This window comes from Desmodus rotundus, chromosome X, assembly GCF_022682495.2.
Source record: "Desmodus rotundus isolate HL8 chromosome X, HLdesRot8A.1, whole genome shotgun sequence".
Taxonomy (NCBI): domain Eukaryota; kingdom Metazoa; phylum Chordata; class Mammalia; order Chiroptera; family Phyllostomidae; genus Desmodus; species Desmodus rotundus.
The window spans coordinates 47,912,225-47,933,491 of record NC_071400.1 but is presented as its reverse complement, the minus strand read 5'-3'; the positions used below and the strand labels follow the sequence as shown (position 1 = coordinate 47,933,491).

General features: G+C 41.4%; 1 protein-coding gene and 1 pseudogene across 8 annotated transcripts in view; both read right to left on the bottom strand.

Annotated features, from left to right (window-relative positions):
• Positions 1-21,267, bottom strand: part of TMEM164 (transmembrane protein 164) — a 210,408-nt gene that overhangs the window by 75,831 nt on the left and 113,310 nt on the right. For all 8 annotated transcript variants that reach the window (XM_053916900.2, XM_053916899.2, XM_053916901.2 and 5 more), the window contains one exon: positions 4,186-4,252. In XM_053916900.2, the coding sequence (XP_053772875.1) occupies positions 4,186-4,252 (67 nt within the window). The remainder of the gene's footprint in view (positions 1-4,185; positions 4,253-21,267) is intronic.
• Positions 5,176-11,605, bottom strand: LOC112296849 (ADP/ATP translocase 2-like; annotated as a pseudogene).

Sequence of the window (21,267 nt, the reverse complement as noted above, 5' to 3'; positions counted from 1 at the left end):
ACTTGGCTAGTTTAATAGTTATATTAATTGCTGTGCTGCTGCTGGGTGTGACTTTGATTCATGTAGGGTTGGGGGCTCACAGCACCTGTGTGAGAAACAGGGGGGTGGTCTACTTTGGCCAAGTAGCCTCTGCCATCAGTTGAGGTGGATATGGTTCCTCTAAACAGATCACCTCTGCAGCAGGGAGACACACCTGCCCTGACAAAGGATGGCAGCCAACAGAATGTAAACAGACGACTGGCAGAATGTAGCCCATTGTGGGAGGAGTCAGAAGTAGGGTCATGTAGACTCTGGGTCAGGATTTAAATGAAGGGCAGAGAGAGAGCCATGAGAGATTCATCCATGCAGCCTGGAAGGGAGTAGGAGAGCCATGAGGGAGGGATGAGGTAGCAGCCACGTGAGAGAGAGAAGTAAGCAAGTAACTATGTAGTTTGTAGTCATGATCTGGCCATGGAGCCTAGAGTAGTAAGGAAGAAGTCATGTTGCTGCATTAATCGTCCCTGCTCTAGCTGACTCTGGATCCACCAAGGACTCCCTTGCAAGACACTGACCTGCCGCCTTGCAAACTCAGACTCTATCTGGACTTTCGGGATTTATGTATTTCCTGGACTATTACACAGAAGCTGATGACAATGTACCCCAGATCCTGAAGGAGAGAGCTGGTGAGTGAGGATGGCGACTCGGTGCCTTCCAGAGAGACTGGAGAACTGTTTGCACAGCTGGCTTAAGATAAGATTACGGGAAATTATTGGGTTTGCTTTTGGCTTATAGACATTTGGGGAGCATGGGAAGTGCTGGGTCCCTTGGGAAAGGAGGGCTCTAAGCTGAAGTGCTTCAAGCCTTCCCCCAAGGTTGGAATATTGTAAATAAAGACCTGTTCCTTCCAGCATAAATTGTTGAGTCATTCACCAAGGTGCCACATGGACAGGCCCCAGTCTGCTTGGTTACATGACCTCTAAATCTTTCAAGAAAACAGTAACAGGGTGATCAGAGAGATGAAATAAGATAGCATTGAATCCACTTCCATCCCTTAGCAGGTGACTTCCACAGGTAGGGAGTAACCTGAGCTCCAGCACTACTCCACAAAACTGAGACAATAAGAAATGTGGTTTCAATTTGTTTGGTTTACACCATTCTTGGGTATTATCTCCTATATCTCTGAGACCAAGGTAGGAGTTCTGATTCTACAGTTCACCATGTGAAATCAAGTAAGTCACACAGCATGGGGAAATACAGAACAGAGGGCACAGGTACCTATGTCAGAAGCCTGTGCCTGCTGATCCCAGCTAACAGGAGAACACTGAACTTAATGTGCCAGACCTATTATGACAGAGACAATAGAGTAAGTACTCATTTAACGTCATCAATAGGTTCGGCAACTACAAGCAAAATGATGTATAATGAAACCAATTTTACCATAGGCTAATTGATATAAATAGGAGTTAGATTCCTAGGGCATCTTGTTGTAAGGAAAATGATGTTATTTGAGGACCTGCTATAAGGCCTGCCCTCTTTCAGCCTGGCATTCCACACTGAGCAGGAGGTTGAATGGTCAACCTATAAAGCGCTACCTGATCTTTGGAACAAAGAAGCTAGGCCATATAAGCCACCTCGGGACCCTATTAAAATCCAGATTGTGAAGCAGTACGTCTGAGGTGGGGCCTGAAATTCTACATTTCTTTTTTTTTTTACATCATTTTTTATTGTTGTTCAAATACAGTTGTCTCCATTTTCCCACCACCACTTTCCCCCACCCCACCCACCCCCACCTCCCACCCTCAATTCTAGCCCCCTTTGGCTTTGTCCATGGGTCCTTTATACATGTTCCTTGACAACCATTTCCCTTCTTTCCCGTGTTATTTCGCTCCCTCCTCCCCTCTGGTTGCTGTCAGTTTGTTCTTTATTTCAATGTCTCTGTTGATATTTTGCTTGCTTGTTTGTTTTGTTGATTAGGTTCCACTTATAAGTGAGATCATATGGTATTTGTCTTTCACCACCTGGCATATTTCACTTAGCATAATGCTCTCCAGTTCCATCCATACTGTCACGAAGGGTAGGAGCTCCTGGAAATGCCTTTTGACCCAGCAATTCCACCACTAGGAACATACCCTAAGAATCCTGAAACAGTAACTCAAAAGAACCTGTGCACCCCTTCATAGCAGCACAATTTACAATAGCCAAGTGCTGGAAGCAGCCTAGGTGCCCATCAGTAAATGAGTGAATCAAAAAACTGGTACATTTACAAAATAGAATACTATGCAGCAGAAAGAATGAAATTCTACATTTCCAACAAGCGGCACCCCCCTGATGCTGATCTTGGACCACAGTTACACATGAAGTAACTTTGAATTTTGAGTGACTAGGACACTGATTTTCCAAGAGTGGTCTGAGAGCCCAGGCAATCAGCATTCCCTGGTGTTACCCCAGACCCTCTCAATGAGACTTTCTAGAGGTGGGGTCTGGCAAGCCTCATTTTTTTAGACATTCCCTTAGGTGGTTGGTATGAACATTAAGTTTCAGAATCAGTATACAAAATCAGTGGTTCTCAATTGCAGCTCCACGTTAGAACGGACTTTTTAAAACACTGCACCCAGGTTGCATCGAGGTAAAGGACTGAGACTTGTGATCTGAGGGTGGGGGGCAACAGGGCATAAGTGTTTTTTGTTTGTTTTTTTGTTCATCAGTGTACTTGTTGTTTTTGTTTTTGTTTTTTTTTACAGTATCCCTACGTGAGCCTGGAATATACTGAGGGTTCAAAATTACTGTTTTAGATTAATGATTTTTCTTTTTAATTTATATTGATGTATAATATTTAATTTATATTGATATGATATATAATTTATATTGGTATATATTGGTTTATAATATTGTCATATCTAGAAAGGTATGACAATCATAAGGATATACATGAGTATTGTGGGGAGGGCGTGGCTAAATCCTCAGAGAGAGTGTGAGTATAGCTGTGGCTGTAGGATCTAGAGGTTTAAGCTCCACTGTGTGTGTGTAACTCCTTGAATGTCAGTTCCTTCCTCTGTGACTAAAGTCCACAAAAACTTGCCCTCGCTACCTTACACGACTGTTATATGAAAAGACCTTATAAACTATGTTATCCAAAGAGTAAACATGATCATTTTGAGATTTTAACTATGACCTTAATGCATGAAGCAAACTTAAGTCATGAAAATAGAAAGTAGAAAGAAGGATTACTAGTGATTTCTTTACCCAAGCTTTCTAACATGGCCTGCTAACCCCTTAAACTCCCACATGTGGAAATTTGAAGACAGGGTCTTGCCACCTAGCCCTATAGCTCCTGTTTCTCTCTATGTCTGTTTACCACCCAGCCTCTTGCCACAGTGGGACTCCACCTGCTAGCCACAGGGGATGTGTGTGGCCCAGACATCTTTGTGAGTTTGGATGAATGGGGAAGGAATCTAATTCTCACTAAAGGGACTTCCTTGCTCTGCAGCAGATTATCCTGGTCCAATGTGACTGAGTCCACACTATAGACCCTTAGAAACATTGGAAGCCTCCATCTAATGGGTGGGTCCCCCAGCCCCCATTTTCTCCACTAAACATCTCCAAGACCTTCCATAGGCTTTTTGGCCTGTCCTGGTTCTGGCCTAAACCACTATTGCAGCCTCAAAGTTCCACAAAATACTCCTATTCCCATCATGCTCCACTGCATCCAAATATGGCTACATCAAACCTCAAAATTAAATACAGCTGACCCTTGAACAGCATGGGGGGTTAGGGACATTGACCCTGTATGAAATCAAAATCCATGTATAACTTTGATTCCCCCAAAATTTAACTGCTAATAACTTATTGTAGACCAGAAGCCTTACCAATAACATAAACAGCTGATTAACACGTATTTTGTATGTTTTATGGATTATGTGCTGTATTCTTATAATAAATAAGCTACAGAAAGTGTTATTAAAATCATAAGGAAAAGAAACTACATTTACAGTACTACACGTATTTATTTTTAAAAATTCACATATAACTACCTGCGCTGTTCAAATCCATGTTGTTCAAGGGTAGTGTGTGTGTGTGCGTGTGTGTGTGTATTTTAACATTCACATATGCACATGAGCTAAGTATGAGGACGAGCGATGGATAATGAAATAGAGAGAAAATGCTGTTTTGTATGTTACTGGTATGTTCCTAGAAGAGGCTACTTACCAGTCGGGTATTTACCACAGGAAACAGCAAGGCTAGAAGAGCTCCATTTAACATGTGCATCTGTAGCCTGGAGAGGAAGAAAGATAAAGTCTAGGTCACACTCAGACTGATGGATGGGCAAAAATGTGTCGGGTTACACCATGCCATATCAGAGAACATGTAAACAAGTGGCTCTCTGTAAAACAGCGTTGGATAATAAATAAAAAGCTGCATATTTTGTATTAACTGAAACATTCTGAAGAGCATCATCACCACCTCAAAATCTCCCAAACACATCTGGAACACACCTTGGTTACAACACTTCATTACATAATGGGCTCTGAGCTCCCTAAACATCCAGTCAGTCCCAGTCAATGGCTTCAACTGCTGCAGCCATGGTGGCATTAAAAAAGGGTAACCGCAGTGGCCAACTGCTCTGTTATTAGAGCAGAGACCCATTTCTTATAACAGGGCTCCTTATTTACAGGGCCCACCTGTAATGCTTTTCCCCCAAAGGCAACCTGGTCATAAAAAGGCTAGTACGAACCAGAGAGCCAACTGCAGTGTTTTGCAAATCATTCCTCCACCTTCTTAGGAATGCCTTCAGGGGCTGCTATTGGAGGTGGACGGGATAGAAGTGGCAGTCTTCCAGGCTTCCTTTGATCTATTTTACATATTGGGCTCTGTGACTTTAAAGGAAGAGGTCGGAGGGAGAAAAGTGGTTGCCCCAGCATCCTGTAGTGATACTGTTTCCCAATACCAGACTGGTTAAAATATATACTAGAAAACCCTTATAAGCTGAGAACAAGTCAGAAACAAACTTGACTTGTGAGGGCTCTTAGCATGGATTTAGGCAGCTTTCTTTTTTTATGTATTGCAGATTGTTTTTTATTTCTTCAAATTTTTTTATTTTTATCAGTAGTGACTGAAATAAAAAAAATATATTGAGCCTAATCATCATCATCGAAAGGGCTTTAAGAGAAACCTGATCAGATGAGTATTATTGCTTGTCATTTTCAACCAGTGAATAGTTGCTACTGATAGACAGCCAACAGTCTGTCAAGAATGCTCAAGGTATGTTACATAATACAACAAGCCTGTTCACGGGGTGGAGGTGTGGGGGTGTGGGGGAGGGAAGACTAGGAAATAACTTATGTGAACTTCTTGATTTCATCATACAAAACAAGCACGAAAGCACCACCCATGCCTCTGAGAACACTGTACCATGCACCCCTGAAAAAAGCTTTGCAGCCTTCATCATGAGCAATCATATTCCAGCAGTTGGGTGTGCCTGTGAAAATTATATCAGTTCCTTTGCACCCTGAGTGCATCACCATGTGGTGACATTTAGTGTCAAATGGACAGGAAGTCAACCCAGCCACTGCTGTGACAGACTGTGCAGGCATCCAGCTGATGAAGATGTGAGTATTCTCGGGATCTGGAAGCATTCCCTGTGCAGTGTCATAGATAGAGAAGTAGGCAGCTCAGTAGATGATGATACCCTGAACAGACACATAAAGCCTTGGTACAGTCCCTTGATCCCATCAGATTTATAGAACTTAATCAGGCAGTCACCATGGCCTTTGAATTCCCTTTCAGCTCCAGCTCTGCCCACATCAGCTGCTAGATGGGTACGGGCAAAATCAAGAGTATACACAACATACAATGAGGTGGCCCCAGCGGCACCAATGACAGATTTCCTTCAAAGTAGCACCAAAACTGGGTTCTTTTGCCCACAACATCCAGGAAGATCTTCTTGTATTTATCTTTGAAGGCAAAATTGAGAGCCTGGGTGGAGAAGAAGCTGATGACATTAACCAGGTTACTGCGCCAGAAGGACAGGACTCCCTTCTCCTTGGAGATACACCATGCAGTCTATAATGCCCTAGTATTGCTTATCTGCGGTGATTTGCTTGCTGGCATGCTGCACCTGCAGCAGCAGCCTGAGCCACTTGACGGGTGCTACAGCTGTCTTGGAGATGGCCATAGCCACTCCACCTGCCAGGAAGGCCTTGGCAAAGGACACAGCAGCATTTGTCATGTAGAAAGGAAAGAAGTGCATGACTGTGGAACTGGGCTCATAACCAGTTGTGACTCTGGGGCAACAGCAAGCATCTTTCTTTATGATTAAAGACAAATGGCCCTTACTACTAAGAAAGAAGCAAACAATGAGAGACTTCACCTCCTGAAGAATAGCTGATTGGTGGGTCATGCACAACCACTGATAAGTCAACATGTCTCCTAGGCCTCAAGTAAATCCCTCTTGCTCTAGCTCTCTCACTCTCTTGATCTCTAATACACACACTAACACAGCAACCCTGAGATACCAGGATTTCTCCTATACCAGGAATAGGAAAGCAGTTCATACCCTGAACACCCCAGGACATCAGCTCTTCTCTTGGAGCTCACAGACGTGTGTCTAAGCTTAAGAGAATTTACAAGGAGACCAAGGGAATAGCACATTATCCCCAAGGCTGCTTTTCATTCTTGCCAGTGTATTTCTCACCAATGCTCTTGTTATCAATGCCATGAGGATGCTGCATCTTAATTAATGGCTTTACATAAACATTATCACTTAATTTTTTTTACTATAATTTTATTTTATTTTATTTTTTAATTTTTATTGTTATTCAGTTACAGTTTACATTTTTTCCCATCCCTCCACCCCACCCCAGCCAAACCCACCTCCATCCCCTACCTCCACCCTCCCCCTTGATTTTGGCCACGTGTCCTTTATAGTACTTCCTATAGTCCCCTCTCCCCACTGTCCCCTCCCCACTCCCCTCTGGCTATTGTTACATTGTTCATAACGACAATGTCTCTGGTTATATTTTGATTGCTTTTTTCTTTTTTTCTTTTTTTAAAATATATTTATTGATTATGCTATTACAGTTGTCCCATTCCCCCCCCTTCACTCAACTTCACCCTGCCCACCCCCTCCCTCCCACATTCCCCCCTATAGTTCATGTCCATGGGTAATACTTAGAAGTTCTTTGGCTTCTACATTTCCTACACTATTCTTACCCTCCCCCTGTCTATTTTCCACCTATCATTTATGCTACTTATTTTCTGTACCTTTCCCCCCCTCTCCTCCTCCCCCTCCCCTGTTGATAACCCTCCATGTGATCTCCATTTCTGTGATTCTCTTCCTGTTCTAGTTGTTTGCTTAGTTTGCTTTTGTTTTTGTTTTAGGTGTGGTTGTTAATAACTGTGAGTTTGCTGTCATTCTTACTGTTCATATTTTTTATCTTCTTTTTCTTAGATAAGTCCCTTTAACATTTCATATAATAAGGGCTTGGTGATGATGAACTCCTTTAACTTGACCTTATCTGAGAAGCACTTTATCTGCCCTTCCATTCTAAATGATACCTTTGCTGGATAGAGCAATCTTGGATGTAGGTCCTTGCCTTTCATGACTTCAAATACTTCTTTCCAGCCCCTTCTTGCCTGTAAAGTCGCTTTTGAGAAGTCAGCTGACAGTCTTATGGGATCTCCTTTGTAGGTAACTGTGTCCTTTTCTCTTGCTGCTTCTAAGATTCTCTCCTTCTGTTTCATCTTGGGGAATGTAATGATGATGTGCCTTGGTGTGTTCCTCCTTGGGTCCAGCTTCTTTGGGACTCTCTGAGCTTCCTGGACTTCCCGGAAGTCTATTTCCTTTGCCAGATCAGGGAAGTTCTCCATTATTTGTTCAAATAAGTTTTCAATTTTTTGTTCTTCCTCTTCTCCTTCTGGCACCCCTATAATTCGGATGTTGGAACGTTTCAAGATGTCCTGGAGGTTCCTAAGCCTCTCCTCATTTTTCCGAATTCTTGTTTCTTCATTCTTTTCTGGTTGGATGTTTCTTTCTTCCTTCTGGTCCACACCATTGATTTGAGTCCCAGTTTCCTTCGCCTCACTATTGGTTCCCTATACATTTTCCTTTGTCTCTCTTAGCATAGCCTTCATTTTTTCATCTAGTTTTTGACCAAATTCAACCAATTCTGTGAGCGTCCTTATTACCAGTGTTTTGAACTGTGCATCTGATAGGTTGGCTATCTGTTTGCTGCTTACTTGAATTATTTCTGGAGCTTTGAAGTGTTCTGTCATTTGGGCCAATTTTTTTTTTTTTTGTCTTGGTGCTTCTGTTACTTAAAGGGGTGGAGCCTTAGGTGTTCCCTGTGGCGGGGTAACGCTGGTTGCTGCGCTGTGACACTGAGCGGTGATGGTGACGTGGGGGAGGGGCTGAGAGGGAGCAATGGCGCCTGCTCCACTCTCCACCGGACTGCAGTCACTCCCTGTGCTACCCACAATCAAATTGAGCCCCTCTGGTGCTGCTTCCCGAGTGGGTGGGCTTGTGCACACTCTAGGCCCCCGTGGGTCTCTCCAACGACCTCTCCTGTGATGCTGGGAGTCTCTCCTGCTGCCGCTCCAACCCCCATGGGCGTTTTCGCTCAGAGGTTTGAGGCTTTATTCACACACACCCCCCACACCCCCCCCCCCCGCGCTGCAGCTCTGGGTTGTGCGGTCTGCTTCGCTCCCCGCCGTTTGTCCGGTTTATCTATGTGCGAATGTGGGGCCGCGGGGTGTTACCCGCCACTCTGCCTGTCCTGTTCTCAGCCACTCTGAGTCCGGCCCTCTCGGTTTATCTGTGCGTGAATGTAGGGCTGCAGGGTCTGCTAGTGGTGAGACTGCCTGCCCCGTTCATCCCACACTCCGCCAGTCTCGGTCCCACCACGGCAACGCGAGTCCTCTCCGCCCCTCCTACCGGTCTGGATGAATGTTTATTTTTTATCTCCTTGGTGTCGGACTTCCTTGTTGTTCCATTTTCTGTCAGTTCTGGTTGTGCGAGGAGGCGCAGTGTGTATACCTACGCCACCATCTTGTTTCTTCTGCTTTTTTCTTTTGTTGATTATGTTCCAGTTAAAGGTGAGATCATATGGTATTTGTCCCTCACCACCCGGCTTATTTCACTTAGCATAATGCTCTCCAGTTCCATCCATGCTGTTGCAAAGGGTACAAGCTCCTTCTTTTTCTCTGCTCAGATAGGTACTTTTCCCATTTTGTTGATGAGGAAACCAGGTTTAAAGAAGCAAAGACCTGATCAACAGCACACTTAAGAGACAAGATTCAAGAGACAAGATAAATCTGACTCCAACCCCAAAACTCTTACATCCCTCTTAGAGTCTTCTATCAGAGCCTCCCTGCCATGGTCACTTGCAAAAATGACCTCAGGCAGAGTCAGGGACACTCCTTTTTCCTTCCCTTTGGTTTCAGGGTTCTCTCTACCACCTCCATCATCCACTCTCAGAGACTTTTAATATGCTTTCAGGTAATATCCAGAGGAGAATGCTCTGAAGACATGGCAGGCCATCACAAACTGACAGTTTTAACAGGACTTTGCCTGGTCCCTCAAAGGGAGGAGGTATACCAATTCAATGTCACTCCTACCTTCCCAGGCTGGCCAGGTTACTAATGCTTTTACAACAGGGTCACTCATAGGGATACTCCATGCTCTAAGAAGTTGACTGCTGAAAACTCGAGCTTAAGCCTCAGTGCCTAGAGCAGGGGTCATTAACAGCAATTCCAGGACTCAGGTGAAGTACAGTCTATAGCCTGTCTTCTCCTCCTATGTGACAGCCACAGCATAAACCTCTAAATAATTCTATCAACATAAGAGACTTTGGTGCCAGCTTTGCCATTTGCCTTAAATGTTGGCATTTACACAAGGCCAATTAGAAACTGAGGCACCAAAGTTAAATCTTGAGGATGATGGAATTGATGCCAAGAGCTGTGGAATGCCAAAGATAAAGAGGATAAAACCAACATCAAGATTCAAAACGACTGCCCTGGCTGGTGTGGCATATATATATATATATATCTCCAACAAAATATGTACACAATCTATAAAACAAAAACTGCAAAAAGTTGATGAAGTAAATCCTAGAAAACCTAAATAGAAAGCAATACCATGTTCAAGGACTGAAAGTTTCAACATAGGAAAATGTCAACTCTTACCAAAATGATCTATCGATTCAATACAATTGTAACAAAAATCCCATCAGGATATTTTGTAGATACAGGTAAACTGATACCAAAATGTATAAGAGCAAGGAAAGTAGAATAGCTAAAATAATTTCAAAAACGGGGAAGAAAAGACGAAGAAATCACACTACCTGTTTATAAGGTTTACAATGCAAAGTTACAGTGATCTAAACAATGCAATACTGGGCAGGAAAAGACAGAATGATGAAACAGAATAATCCAAAAATAAAGCCACACTAATATAAGTCATTTGACTTTCACAATATTACAAAAGCAATTCAGTGGAGAAGGCACAGCCTTTTCAAAGGATGGTAATAGAACAATTGGACATTATATATAATATAACATATTCAACCTAAACCTAATGACTTACATAAAAACTATTTTATTGATTATGCTATTAAAGTTGTCCCATTTTTTTCTCCCCTTTATTCCCTTCCACCCACACACCCCTCCCTCAAGCATCCTCCTCCTTAGTTCATGTTCATGGGTAGTGCATATAACTTCTGTGGCTTCTGCATTTCCTATAATATTCTTAGCCTCCCCCTGTCTATTTTGTACCTACCATTTATACTACTTACTCCCTGTACCTTTTCCCCCATTCTCCCCCCTCCCCTCCCCACTGATAACCCTCCATGTGATCTCCATTTCTGTGATTCTCTTCCTGTTCTAGTTGTTTGCTTTTGTTTTTGTTTTTAGGTTCAGTAGTTGAAAGTTGTGAGTTTTACATCATTTTACTGTTCATAGTTTTGATCATCTTCTTTTTCTTAGGTAATTCCCTTTCACATTTCATATAATAAGGGCTTAGTGATGATGAACTACTTTAACTTGACCTTATCTGGGAAGCACTTTATCTGCCTTTCCATTCTAAATAATAGCTTTGCTGGATAAAGTAATCTTGGATGTAGGTCCTTGCCTTTCATGACTTCAAATACTTCTTTCCAGCCCCTTCTTGCCTGCAAGGGTTTTTTGAGAAATCAGCTGATAGTCTAATGGGAACTCCTTTGTAGGTAACTGTCTCCTTTTCTCTTGCTGCTTTTAGATTCTCTTCTTATCTTTAATTTTGGCTAATGTAATTATGATGTGCCTTGGTGTGTGCTTCCTTGGGTCCAACTTTGGGACTCTCTGAGCTTCCTGGACTTCCTGGAAGTCTGTTTGCTTTTCCAGATTGAGGAAGTTCTCCTTCATATTTTGTTCAAATAAGTTTTAGTTTCTTGCTCTTCCTCTACCCCTTCTGGCATCCCTATGAGTCAGATGTTGGAATGTTTAACGTTATCCTGGAGGTTCCTAAGCCTCTCCTCATTTTTTTGAATTCTTGTTTCTTCATTCTGTCCTGGTTGAATGTTTCTTTCTTCCTTCTGCTCCAAATCGTTGATTTGAGTCTCGGTTTCTTTCTCTTCACTGTTGGTTCCCTGTACATTTTCCTTTATTTTACTTTGAATAGCTTTCATTTTTTTCCTGTATTTTGTGACCATACTCAACCATTTCTGTGAGTATCCTGATTACCAGTGTTTTGAACTCTGCATCTGATAGGGTGGCAATCTCCTCATCACTTACTTCTATTTTTGGAGTTTGATCTGTTCTTTCATTTGGGCCATATTTCTTTGTCTTGGAGCAGCTGTTATGTTGTAAGGGGAGGAGCCTTAGGCATTCACCAGGCTGGGGCAACCCAAATAGCTGTGTTGTGGTGCTGTACGTGGGGGAGAGGTCAGAGAGGGAACAATGCCACTTGCTCAGCTCTCGAGCAGCTTTCAATCACTTCCCCTGCTACACACAAGCAAATTGGGCGCTTCTGCTGCTGATTCCTGAGTAGGTGGGTTTGTGCATGTTCTAGGACCCTGTGAGCCTCTCCAACAAACTCTCCTGTGAGGCTGGGAGTTTTTTCCCACCACCGCAACCCCTGCAGATTTTTACAGCCAGAGGGTTTGAGGCTTTATTTCCCTCGCTGGAGTATGGGTTGCACAATCTCTCTTGCTCCCCAATTGTTCCTCCCAGTTTATCTGCATGCATGTGTGGGATCATTCAGCCTGCCTGCCACCACCTTGCCTGCCTCAGTCCACCAGCCACTGCGCTGTCCTCCTGGACCATCAGCCTCCACCCTGGCTGCAGGTCTCCGCTCCTCCTACCACTCTGGATGAATGTTTCTTCTTTAACTCCTTGGTTGTCGGATTTCCACACAGTTCAATTTTCTGGCTGTTCTGGTTATTTTTTGTTTTTAAATTTGTTGCTGTCCTTCTTTTCGTTGGGCGAGGAGGCAAGCATATCTACCTACACCTCCATCTTAGCCAAAAGTAATCCCAATTTTGTTTTTAGAATGAGTATATATACATATAAAACATGGAGGAAATTATACCAACATATTTATAAAGGAATCATCCATTATTCTTATTTTCTTCTTTATTGTTTTCTGTAATGTACGATGTTTTCCCTACAGTGATCGTGGATTACTTTTATAATGAGAACAAAACATTTCTACATGTTCATTAGCTACTGCACAGCTGCTATATGTCTTGCCCAAATGTTATCTATTGTGCTGATTTTTTTTTTCTGGAATTGCTTTTGCCCAATACATAGCATAGTAGATTCCTCTCTTAACTTCCGTAAGGACTGAGTGGGTTGACAAAGTAAAAGAGGCCAAAAAGTACCAGTCCACATTCCTCTACTCTATACTGCCTCGCATGCTTGCTCAGATGGGAAAAGTTATCTACATCTTCAACATTCCTTTTACCAGGAGATGATATACATCCAAACACATGTTTAAAAACAGAGCAGCCCAAGAGGAACCAAAAAGCAGGCCCTGTTCCAGGAACCTTCAGTGAGACTTCCAAGAGAGGATTTGGGAGATGAAAATACTAAATGAGAAAATGTGGGCCAATACTGTAGAAGCCAAAGCTCCCTAGGAGAGAACAAAATTGAACATATACACATGGGAAGGAAGGCAGGGAAAGAGACCTTTCAACAACCTGAAAGCTTCTTCCCTCTTCTAAGACTTAAGAAAAGAATATGTATGGGTTCCAGGCAACAACTTGACAGGTGATTCCTGGGATAGTAGACACCTGAGCAGAATTTCACATAAGAAAGGAAATTGGTCTTGAATTGCTGCTTACTCACTATGTATTTCCTAGGTTCCTGGTCTCTCTACCTTTCAAATCTGCAGCATTCATATGTAGGACTTACTCTCCCTTGCCAAGACCAGAGTCTTACTAAAGCCTCTCAGGCCAGAAGCAGTCTCCCAAACACCTTTATCAGTAATGACTCCAAAGCTAAGCTAAAAAGCAGCTCCTTTTAAGGTTCCAGAGTGGCTGATCTGTTCAGCACTGGGAAAGAGGGTATTGATATGATAAAACCATTCTGAGATGTTTAAGACACAACTGGTTCAGCTTCAGCCCATTTCATGGACTCAAAATGGTCCTAGAAATATGAATCTCCCTTGGGAAAGTTCTGCTCTTTAAAATTTTGACAGTTCAACAACACTAGCCATCAGAGAGATGCAAATAAAAACCACAATGAGATAGCACTTCACACCAGTGAGAATGGCCATCATAAACAATCAACAAACAAGAAGTGTTGGAGAGGTTGTGGAGAAAAGGGAACCCTAGTGCACTGTTGGTGGGAATGCAGACTGGTGCAGCCACTGTGGAAAACACTATGGAATTTCCTCACAAAGCTATAAATGGAACTGCCTTTTGACCCAGCAATTCCACTGCTGGGATTATATTCTAAGGACCCTGAAACACCAATCCAAAAGAACCTATGCACCCCTAAGTTTATAGCAGCACAATTTACAATAGCCAAGTGCTGGACGCAACCTAGGTGCCCATCAGTAAATGAAGGGATCAAAAAACTATGGTACATTTACACAATGGAATACTACACAGCAGAAAGAAAGAAGGAGCTCCTACCCTTCCTGACAGCATGGATGGAACTGGAGAGCATTATACTAGGTGAAATAAGCCAGGCGGTGAAAGACAAATACCATATGATCTCATCTATAAGTTGAACCTAATCAACAAAACAAACAAGCAAGCAAAATAGAACCACAGCCATGGAAATAAAGGACAAACTGACAGGGACCAGAGGGGAGGGGAGTTGGGGGTAACAGGGGAAAGAAGGGGAACATGTATAAATAACTCATGGAAATGGACAATGGAAAGGGGCATGGGGGATGAACAGGGCAGGGAAGAACAATGGTGGGGGGGAGAAAGGGGGCACAACTGTAAATGAACAACAATAAAAATGTGAAAAAATTAAAAAAAAATAACAGTTATAATAAATGGGATCTAGAAAGAAAAGGTCACATGACTACTGAACTCCTGTAATATCATGTGGCTCAGAGGCTTACATGTTACTTGCAATGACAATATCACATGTCAGGTTGTCCTAATTCCCCTTCCCAACCCCCCTGCTTCCTGTACCTACCTTGGCTCACACCAGCCTACAGTCCTTTCTCCATCTAGGAATGCATACCCCCTGCCGTCTGCAACACAGGTGAAATTTCACCTCATCTCTTTCAAAAGCCTCCCCAGACTGAGTCAATAGATAATTATGACCAAATAATTCAACTTGCATCACAGATCCACTCTTCTCCATGTGTATATGAAAATGGGCAAATTTAAGGGTTTCAGTGTTCTTGGGGAGAGGGGACGATACACTTCCCTGAGACAGAGGATGCTCACTATCTCTCTGCTATGCACTTTTCTTACCAGTGTGAGGTGGGGATGAGTTCTTTGCCATTCAAACTGCACAGGTCAGTGACTTATTCCATGAGTCCCCCTCACCCTGGCAGCACACACTTGGACAACCAGGAACATTAAGCAGTGGGTGTTCACCAGGCAGGTAAATTGTATGATCATAATATAAAGCTGGGGAAATCATAATAGTCATTCCAATTTCCTCCATCTATTCCTTCAAAATATCCCAGCTCAGAAAGAGGAGAGTTCCAAAAGGCTGGCTTCTCTAAAAGACTCCCAGCCCATTGTGAAATCAAGAACTTCACCCTCTTCTAAAATAGCAGCTAAGATGCCAAAGACAAAGCTGAAAACTAAGAGGTTGACTGTACACAGAGCCCTTTGTGGTGGTAGGATTCATAGTGTCTGGGAAGGGGGAGTGAGTGTATGCTACCATGATGACAACACCCAACCTCAGCCTAATAACTGACCCAGTCAGAGACCTAGGAACTCCAAACCATGCCATACTGCCCAGAGCCACTCCCAGTCATAGCAGACAAGCCTGCAATTCATGTGAATGGTGGTGTCTTCAGCCCTAGCCCCATCTATCAGCTGTAACAGAGATCTTAGCTTTCTCCTCCAGCTTTATCTTTGGATAGGGGATGTAATATAAATGGACCTTGATATGCTAACTGTACTCCAAGATCAGCATTAAACACACCAGAGGCCCATTCCCCCAGCATATGGGATTTGGACTTTAGGTTCTTTGAACATCTTGGTCAAGCTGAGGGCTACAAGGCTAGAGTTGGAAATTAGGAGAATCCTCTCCACACCACAGAGAGAAGCACTTGGGATCCTGAAAGCAGCATTGTTTCCAGACGTGAAGGGCCCAGGTCTTCAGTTGACAAGGAGTCCCGATGGCACAAGAATCTTGGCAATGAGGTGCAAAAACAGCTGATTCAGACTAGCAGCTGCTCTTTTTTATCCAGTGTCTCTGTTGTGGTTACTAACTAAAAAGCTAGGATTTTCAAGACTTGAGAAGAGATCATATCATCTACAGGAAGTGTCACCAGTCACCAAGAAGGAAGGGCTGTCTTTATTTTAATTTACATCTGATATGAATACTTCTGACAGCTGCAGAGGTTTCCCCAACCTGGAGAGTAGAAAATCCCTGCTCTGATCCTCATGCAAAAAAGTGTGACTGTGAACTCTGAGTATCTCTATCCCTAAAGACCATGTCACCAAGATGAATTGCAGCTTTCCAGAATCACCCCACCATACTCCCAATAAGGTACTCCTTTTAAATACTCGCGAAATCTCTCCCACTACCTTTGAGCTTATTAACAGTCACTATATTGTACTCACATAATCTCCTCCTTCCTCCTTCCCTCTTCACCTCTCCCCCCACTCTCTTTTGGCTATATTTAATTCTCTAAACTCAGGGTCAGCAAAATATAGTTCTCCTGTTATATATTTTTGGGTGTTGGTGGTAAAATATATATAACATAAAATTTATCATCTTAACAATTTTTACATATTAGTACAGTGGCATTAGACACATTCATATTTTTCTACAACAATCACCATCATCCAGCTCCAGAACTTTTTCATCTGGTCCTCCTGTTTTTACAAATAAAGTTTTTATTGGAACACAGCCAAACTCATTCTTTTATGTATTATTCATGCTGCTTTCATGTTACAACAACAGTTACTTAGTAAAAACAGAGGTCATATGACCCACAAATTCCAAAATATTTACCATCTGGTCCTTTACAGGAAAAGGTTTCTGACCTCTACTATAAACAAAAATATACACTAGACTTCTGGTTGAAAACAACACTTCGCTAACAGCCACTAACACAGCCCCTCCCAGCTTTCCAGTAAAATACCTAGAAGATACAGGAAAAGATAAAACTCCCCAAATCACTGAAAACTTAGATTGACAGTCATCCTATTATGAGAATCTGGAAGAAATCTCCATTAACAATAAGGCTAATGCTGAAATTAGATAAAAGCAATGTGTAGTCAATTCATGCAGGGAAAGCCTGAAACAAGATAGAAAGACACTGAGTTTTTCAGCCACTGTCAGCCTCATAGCTCAGAAATCAAGAGCTCATCATCTACTAACTAGCAAACTCGACAGCTGGATCTCCACTACAGGGCTACTACTTTGCTTGCAAAGGAAGTCAGCAGTTCTCCAAACTGGTTACTATCCATTTGGAGACTCCTACTCCCACAAATCAGAAGGACTGATGTGATGGCATTCATGTTGTCTGTCACATTGTATCCTGGTGGTGGGAGATCTCACAAGCAAAACTTAGGTAGAAATTTATGTAGGACAGGGGTGTCAAACTCATTTTCAACGGCAGCCACATCAGCCTCATGGTTGCATTCAAAGGCTTTTAAAATCTTTTAGAAAAAGAAATCTTTTTTAAAGATAAAATCTTTTAAAAAAGAAAAAGAAAGATAACAAACTGGGGTAAAAAGAGAGCTCATCAAAGCAAGGGGAATTACAAAGGAATTAATTTTGTAGCAGCAGAATTAAAATTCACATTAGAGATGTGAAATAGCAAAATCAATCAAATTTATAGCATGGAAGCCAAATCTGAATCTCCCCCAAGCATGCAGAAAAAAGGAAAGCTGGTCTTAGAAATCCAACAAAGATAAATTAGATAAAAAGAAAAAGAAAACATTTGATAAATTTAGCAACTGTTCCTGATTTTTTTTTTAAAATGCATGGAATTTAAGAATAAGAATTCCTTAATATTATAGAGGCCATCTAGTGTCAACCAACAACCAACATCAGAGTCAACAGTGAAACACTAGAAACATTTCAATTAAAATCAGAATTAAGACAAGATTCCTTCCAGTGCCACTATTATTTATCATTGTTCTGGAAGTTCTAGCCAAGATAATCAGGCTTGAAACAAGGGTGGGGGGAGCTTTGCTTTTTAAAATGAGACAAAATTATCATATGGGAGTTGATGCTATTAATTTCCAATATAATCCAAATGAAACTGAAAAACTATTAGAAGTGTTAAACACTGTGGCCAAATACTAAATAAACATATAAAATAAAAATCTTTCCTATATACTAGTAATAATTAGGTTGAAAATATAATAAATAGATGGTATCATAAATTATAAACTGTCCAGGAATGACTTTGATGAGAAATACGTGTAACACACACACATACATACCCCTAAAGAACATAAAAGAAAACTTGAATTAAGAAATATATTATGTCATGCCCTGGCTGAGTAGCTCACTTGGTTAGAGTATCACCCCAATAGCCCAAGATTGTGGGTTCAATCTCTCATGAGGGTACAAATAAGAACCAACCAATGAATACATAATAAGTGGAACAACAAATCGACGTTTCTCTCTCTCTTCATCTCTCCCACCTCCCTCCTTCCTTTCCTCTCTCTCTCTAAAAAGATCAATAAATAAAATTCTTTTTAAAAAATTAACAGACTATGTCTTTTTTGGGATGGAGAGACTCACTATTGTAATGATGCTAATGAAATTTTAGGTTTAAACAATTCTGATCAAAACTAATAGGATTTTGGGTGGAGAATGGGACAAAAACATTCTAAATTCATTTGAAAGGGAAAAAAAATGATTCAGACTGGCTGAGAAAAAAAAGTTTGGGTCAAGTAATAAGCTGGGGAGAATGTCAGAGAGAAAGCTGGCCTGCTAGTTGTTGCAAAAATGAGAGTGCAACTGGTGAAGAATCCAACAGAGATATCAATACACTAGTACAACAAGCCCCTCCCTCTGCAATAAATCCTAGCATATATAAGGATTTATGTATGATAAAAACGTAACAGCAATATGCATAGGGAAATAGTTATTCAACAAATGGTGCTCAAATAAATGAAAATTTGCAGGAAATATGTTATATCGCTCCCTCATACTATTCACAAAATGAATTTTAGATAAACTGACAGCTACATATTTTTTAAATGATTTTAAAAACTAGATCATCAATCTGATCTTAGAATGGGAAAAGTCTTAAAGTCTTCAAGCATAAGAGCATTGGAAGAAGTTAGCATAATATGAAGGCAGTTTGGAAACCAACCAATAAAACATTAAAAAAAAAAACATTGAAAGCATTGTCAACAAGTTACAAGGCATTCTGGGGAAAACATTTACTGCAAAGGTGATAAAGAAGTAATATCTTTACATGTGGACATCTCATGCAGCTCAACAAAAAGAGAAACACCCCTGTATAAAATCTGGGTGGAGAACATGAAGTGACAATTCACAGATTAAAATATATAATGAATAATAAGCATAGTACATATGTGTTTGGATTTTTTATAATGAAATGTGAAGGGAAAAAACTGAGGAAAAAGGCAAGGAGAGAAATAAAAAGAAAAGACAGAAGGGAGATGAGGGGGGAACTGAGGAGTACCTGTCTACACTGCAACAACACCTTTTGTCCTCTCCCTTAGGTTTGCAAAAGGGAATCTTATTTATTAAGAACCCACGTGGCATGCTGGTTCATATTATGGGACTGGATATGTGTCCTAAAGGTAACTGAGACAGTTAAGAGTTTTGTTAAATCTCTGATGAAGTGTTCAATTTTACTTTGATACTAAGTATCACAATGTTTCTAAGATGCTCAGAAATAAAAAAAAAGTCTTAGGACCCTCTTGGATGTGCTGAATTAGCCCACTGAAAACATGTATCAATCAGAGTGCCTGGATGTCCTGCCTTGTTTTATCACGGTACCAGGGTGGCCTAGTTCTTCAAATCAGTGGCATCGCTGATCTCCTCTCTGACTCTGACCCCCACAATTTTCAGACCTGCTTTCTCCTCAAATATCCGGTTAATATTAAATAAAATGTTTAAATGTGCAAAGCAAATTGAATTATTTTCTTCTATATTTAAGTTTGTCCACCTTTAGTTAAAATTCAAGAAGAATAAATTTCCATTTTGATACCAATCTTAAGGCATAAACATAATGTCTAAACCAGAAAGATTAAATACAAATTACATTATGCCTTCATCCATCAATAAAATGTTCCATGTATTAAATAACATCTACAATTCAAAAAATATTTATTTTTTTGATATATTTATTGATTATGCTATTACAGTTGTCCCATTTCCACCCCTTCACTCCACTCCATCCTGCCCACTCCCTCCCTCCCACATGCCCCCCCTATAGTTCATGTCCATGGGTCATACTTATAAGTTCTTTGGCTTCCACATTTCCTACACTATTCTTACCCTCCCCCTATTTTCCACCTATCATTTATGCTATTTATTCTCTGTACCTTTCCCCCCTCCCTCCCCCTCCCAATCCCCTATTGATAACCCTCCATGTGATCTCCATTTCTGTGGTTCTGTTTCTGTTCTAGTTGTTTGCTTAGTTTGCTTTTGTTTTGGTTTTAGGTGTGGTTGTTTATAACTGTGAGTTTGCTGTCATTTTTACTGTTCATATTTTTTATCTTCTTTTTCTTAGATAAGTCCCTTTAACCTTTCCTATAATAATGGCTTGGTGATGATGAACTCCTTTAACTTGACCTTATCTGAAAAGCACTTTACCTTCCCTTCCATTCTAAATGATAGCTTTGCTGGGTACAGTAATCTTGGATGTAGGCCCTTGCCTTTCATGACTTGGAATACTTCTTGCCAGTCCCTTCTTGCCTGTAAGGTCTCTTTGGAGAAATCAGCTGACAGTCTTATGGGAACCCCTTTGTAGGTAACTGTGTCCTTTTCTCTTGCTGCTTCTAAGATTCTCTCCTTCTGTGTAATCTTGGCTAATGTAATGATGATGTGCCTTGCTGTGTTCCTCCTTGGGTCCAGCTTCTTTGGGACTCTCTGAGCTTCCTGGACTTCCCGGAAGTCTATTTCCTTTGCCAGATCAGGGAAGTTCTCCATTATTTGTTCAAATAAGTTTTCAATTTTTTGTTCTTCCTCTTCTCCTTCTGGCACCCCTATAATTCGGATGTTGGAACGTTTCAAGATGTCCTGGAGGTTCCTAAGCCTCTCCTCATTTTTCCGAATTCTTGTTTCTTCATTCTTTTCTGGTTGGATGTTTCTTTCTTCCTTCTGGTCCACACCATTGATCTGAGTCCCAGTTTCGTTTGCATCACTATTGGTTCCCTGTACATTTTCCTTTGTTTCTCTTAGCATAAGCTTCATTTTTTCATCTAGTTTTCAAACAAATTCAACCAATTCTGTAAGCTTCTTGATTACCAGTGTTTTGAACTGTGCATCCAATAGGTTGGCTATCTCTTCCTCGCTTAGTTGTATTATTTCTGGAGCTTTGAAGTGTTCTGTCATTTGGGCCATTTTTTTTTTTTTTGTCTTGGCGTGTCTGTTACTTAAAGGGGCGGAGCCTTAGGTGTTCACTGGGGCGGGGTAATGCTGGTCGCAGCGCTGTGACACTGTACCTAGGGG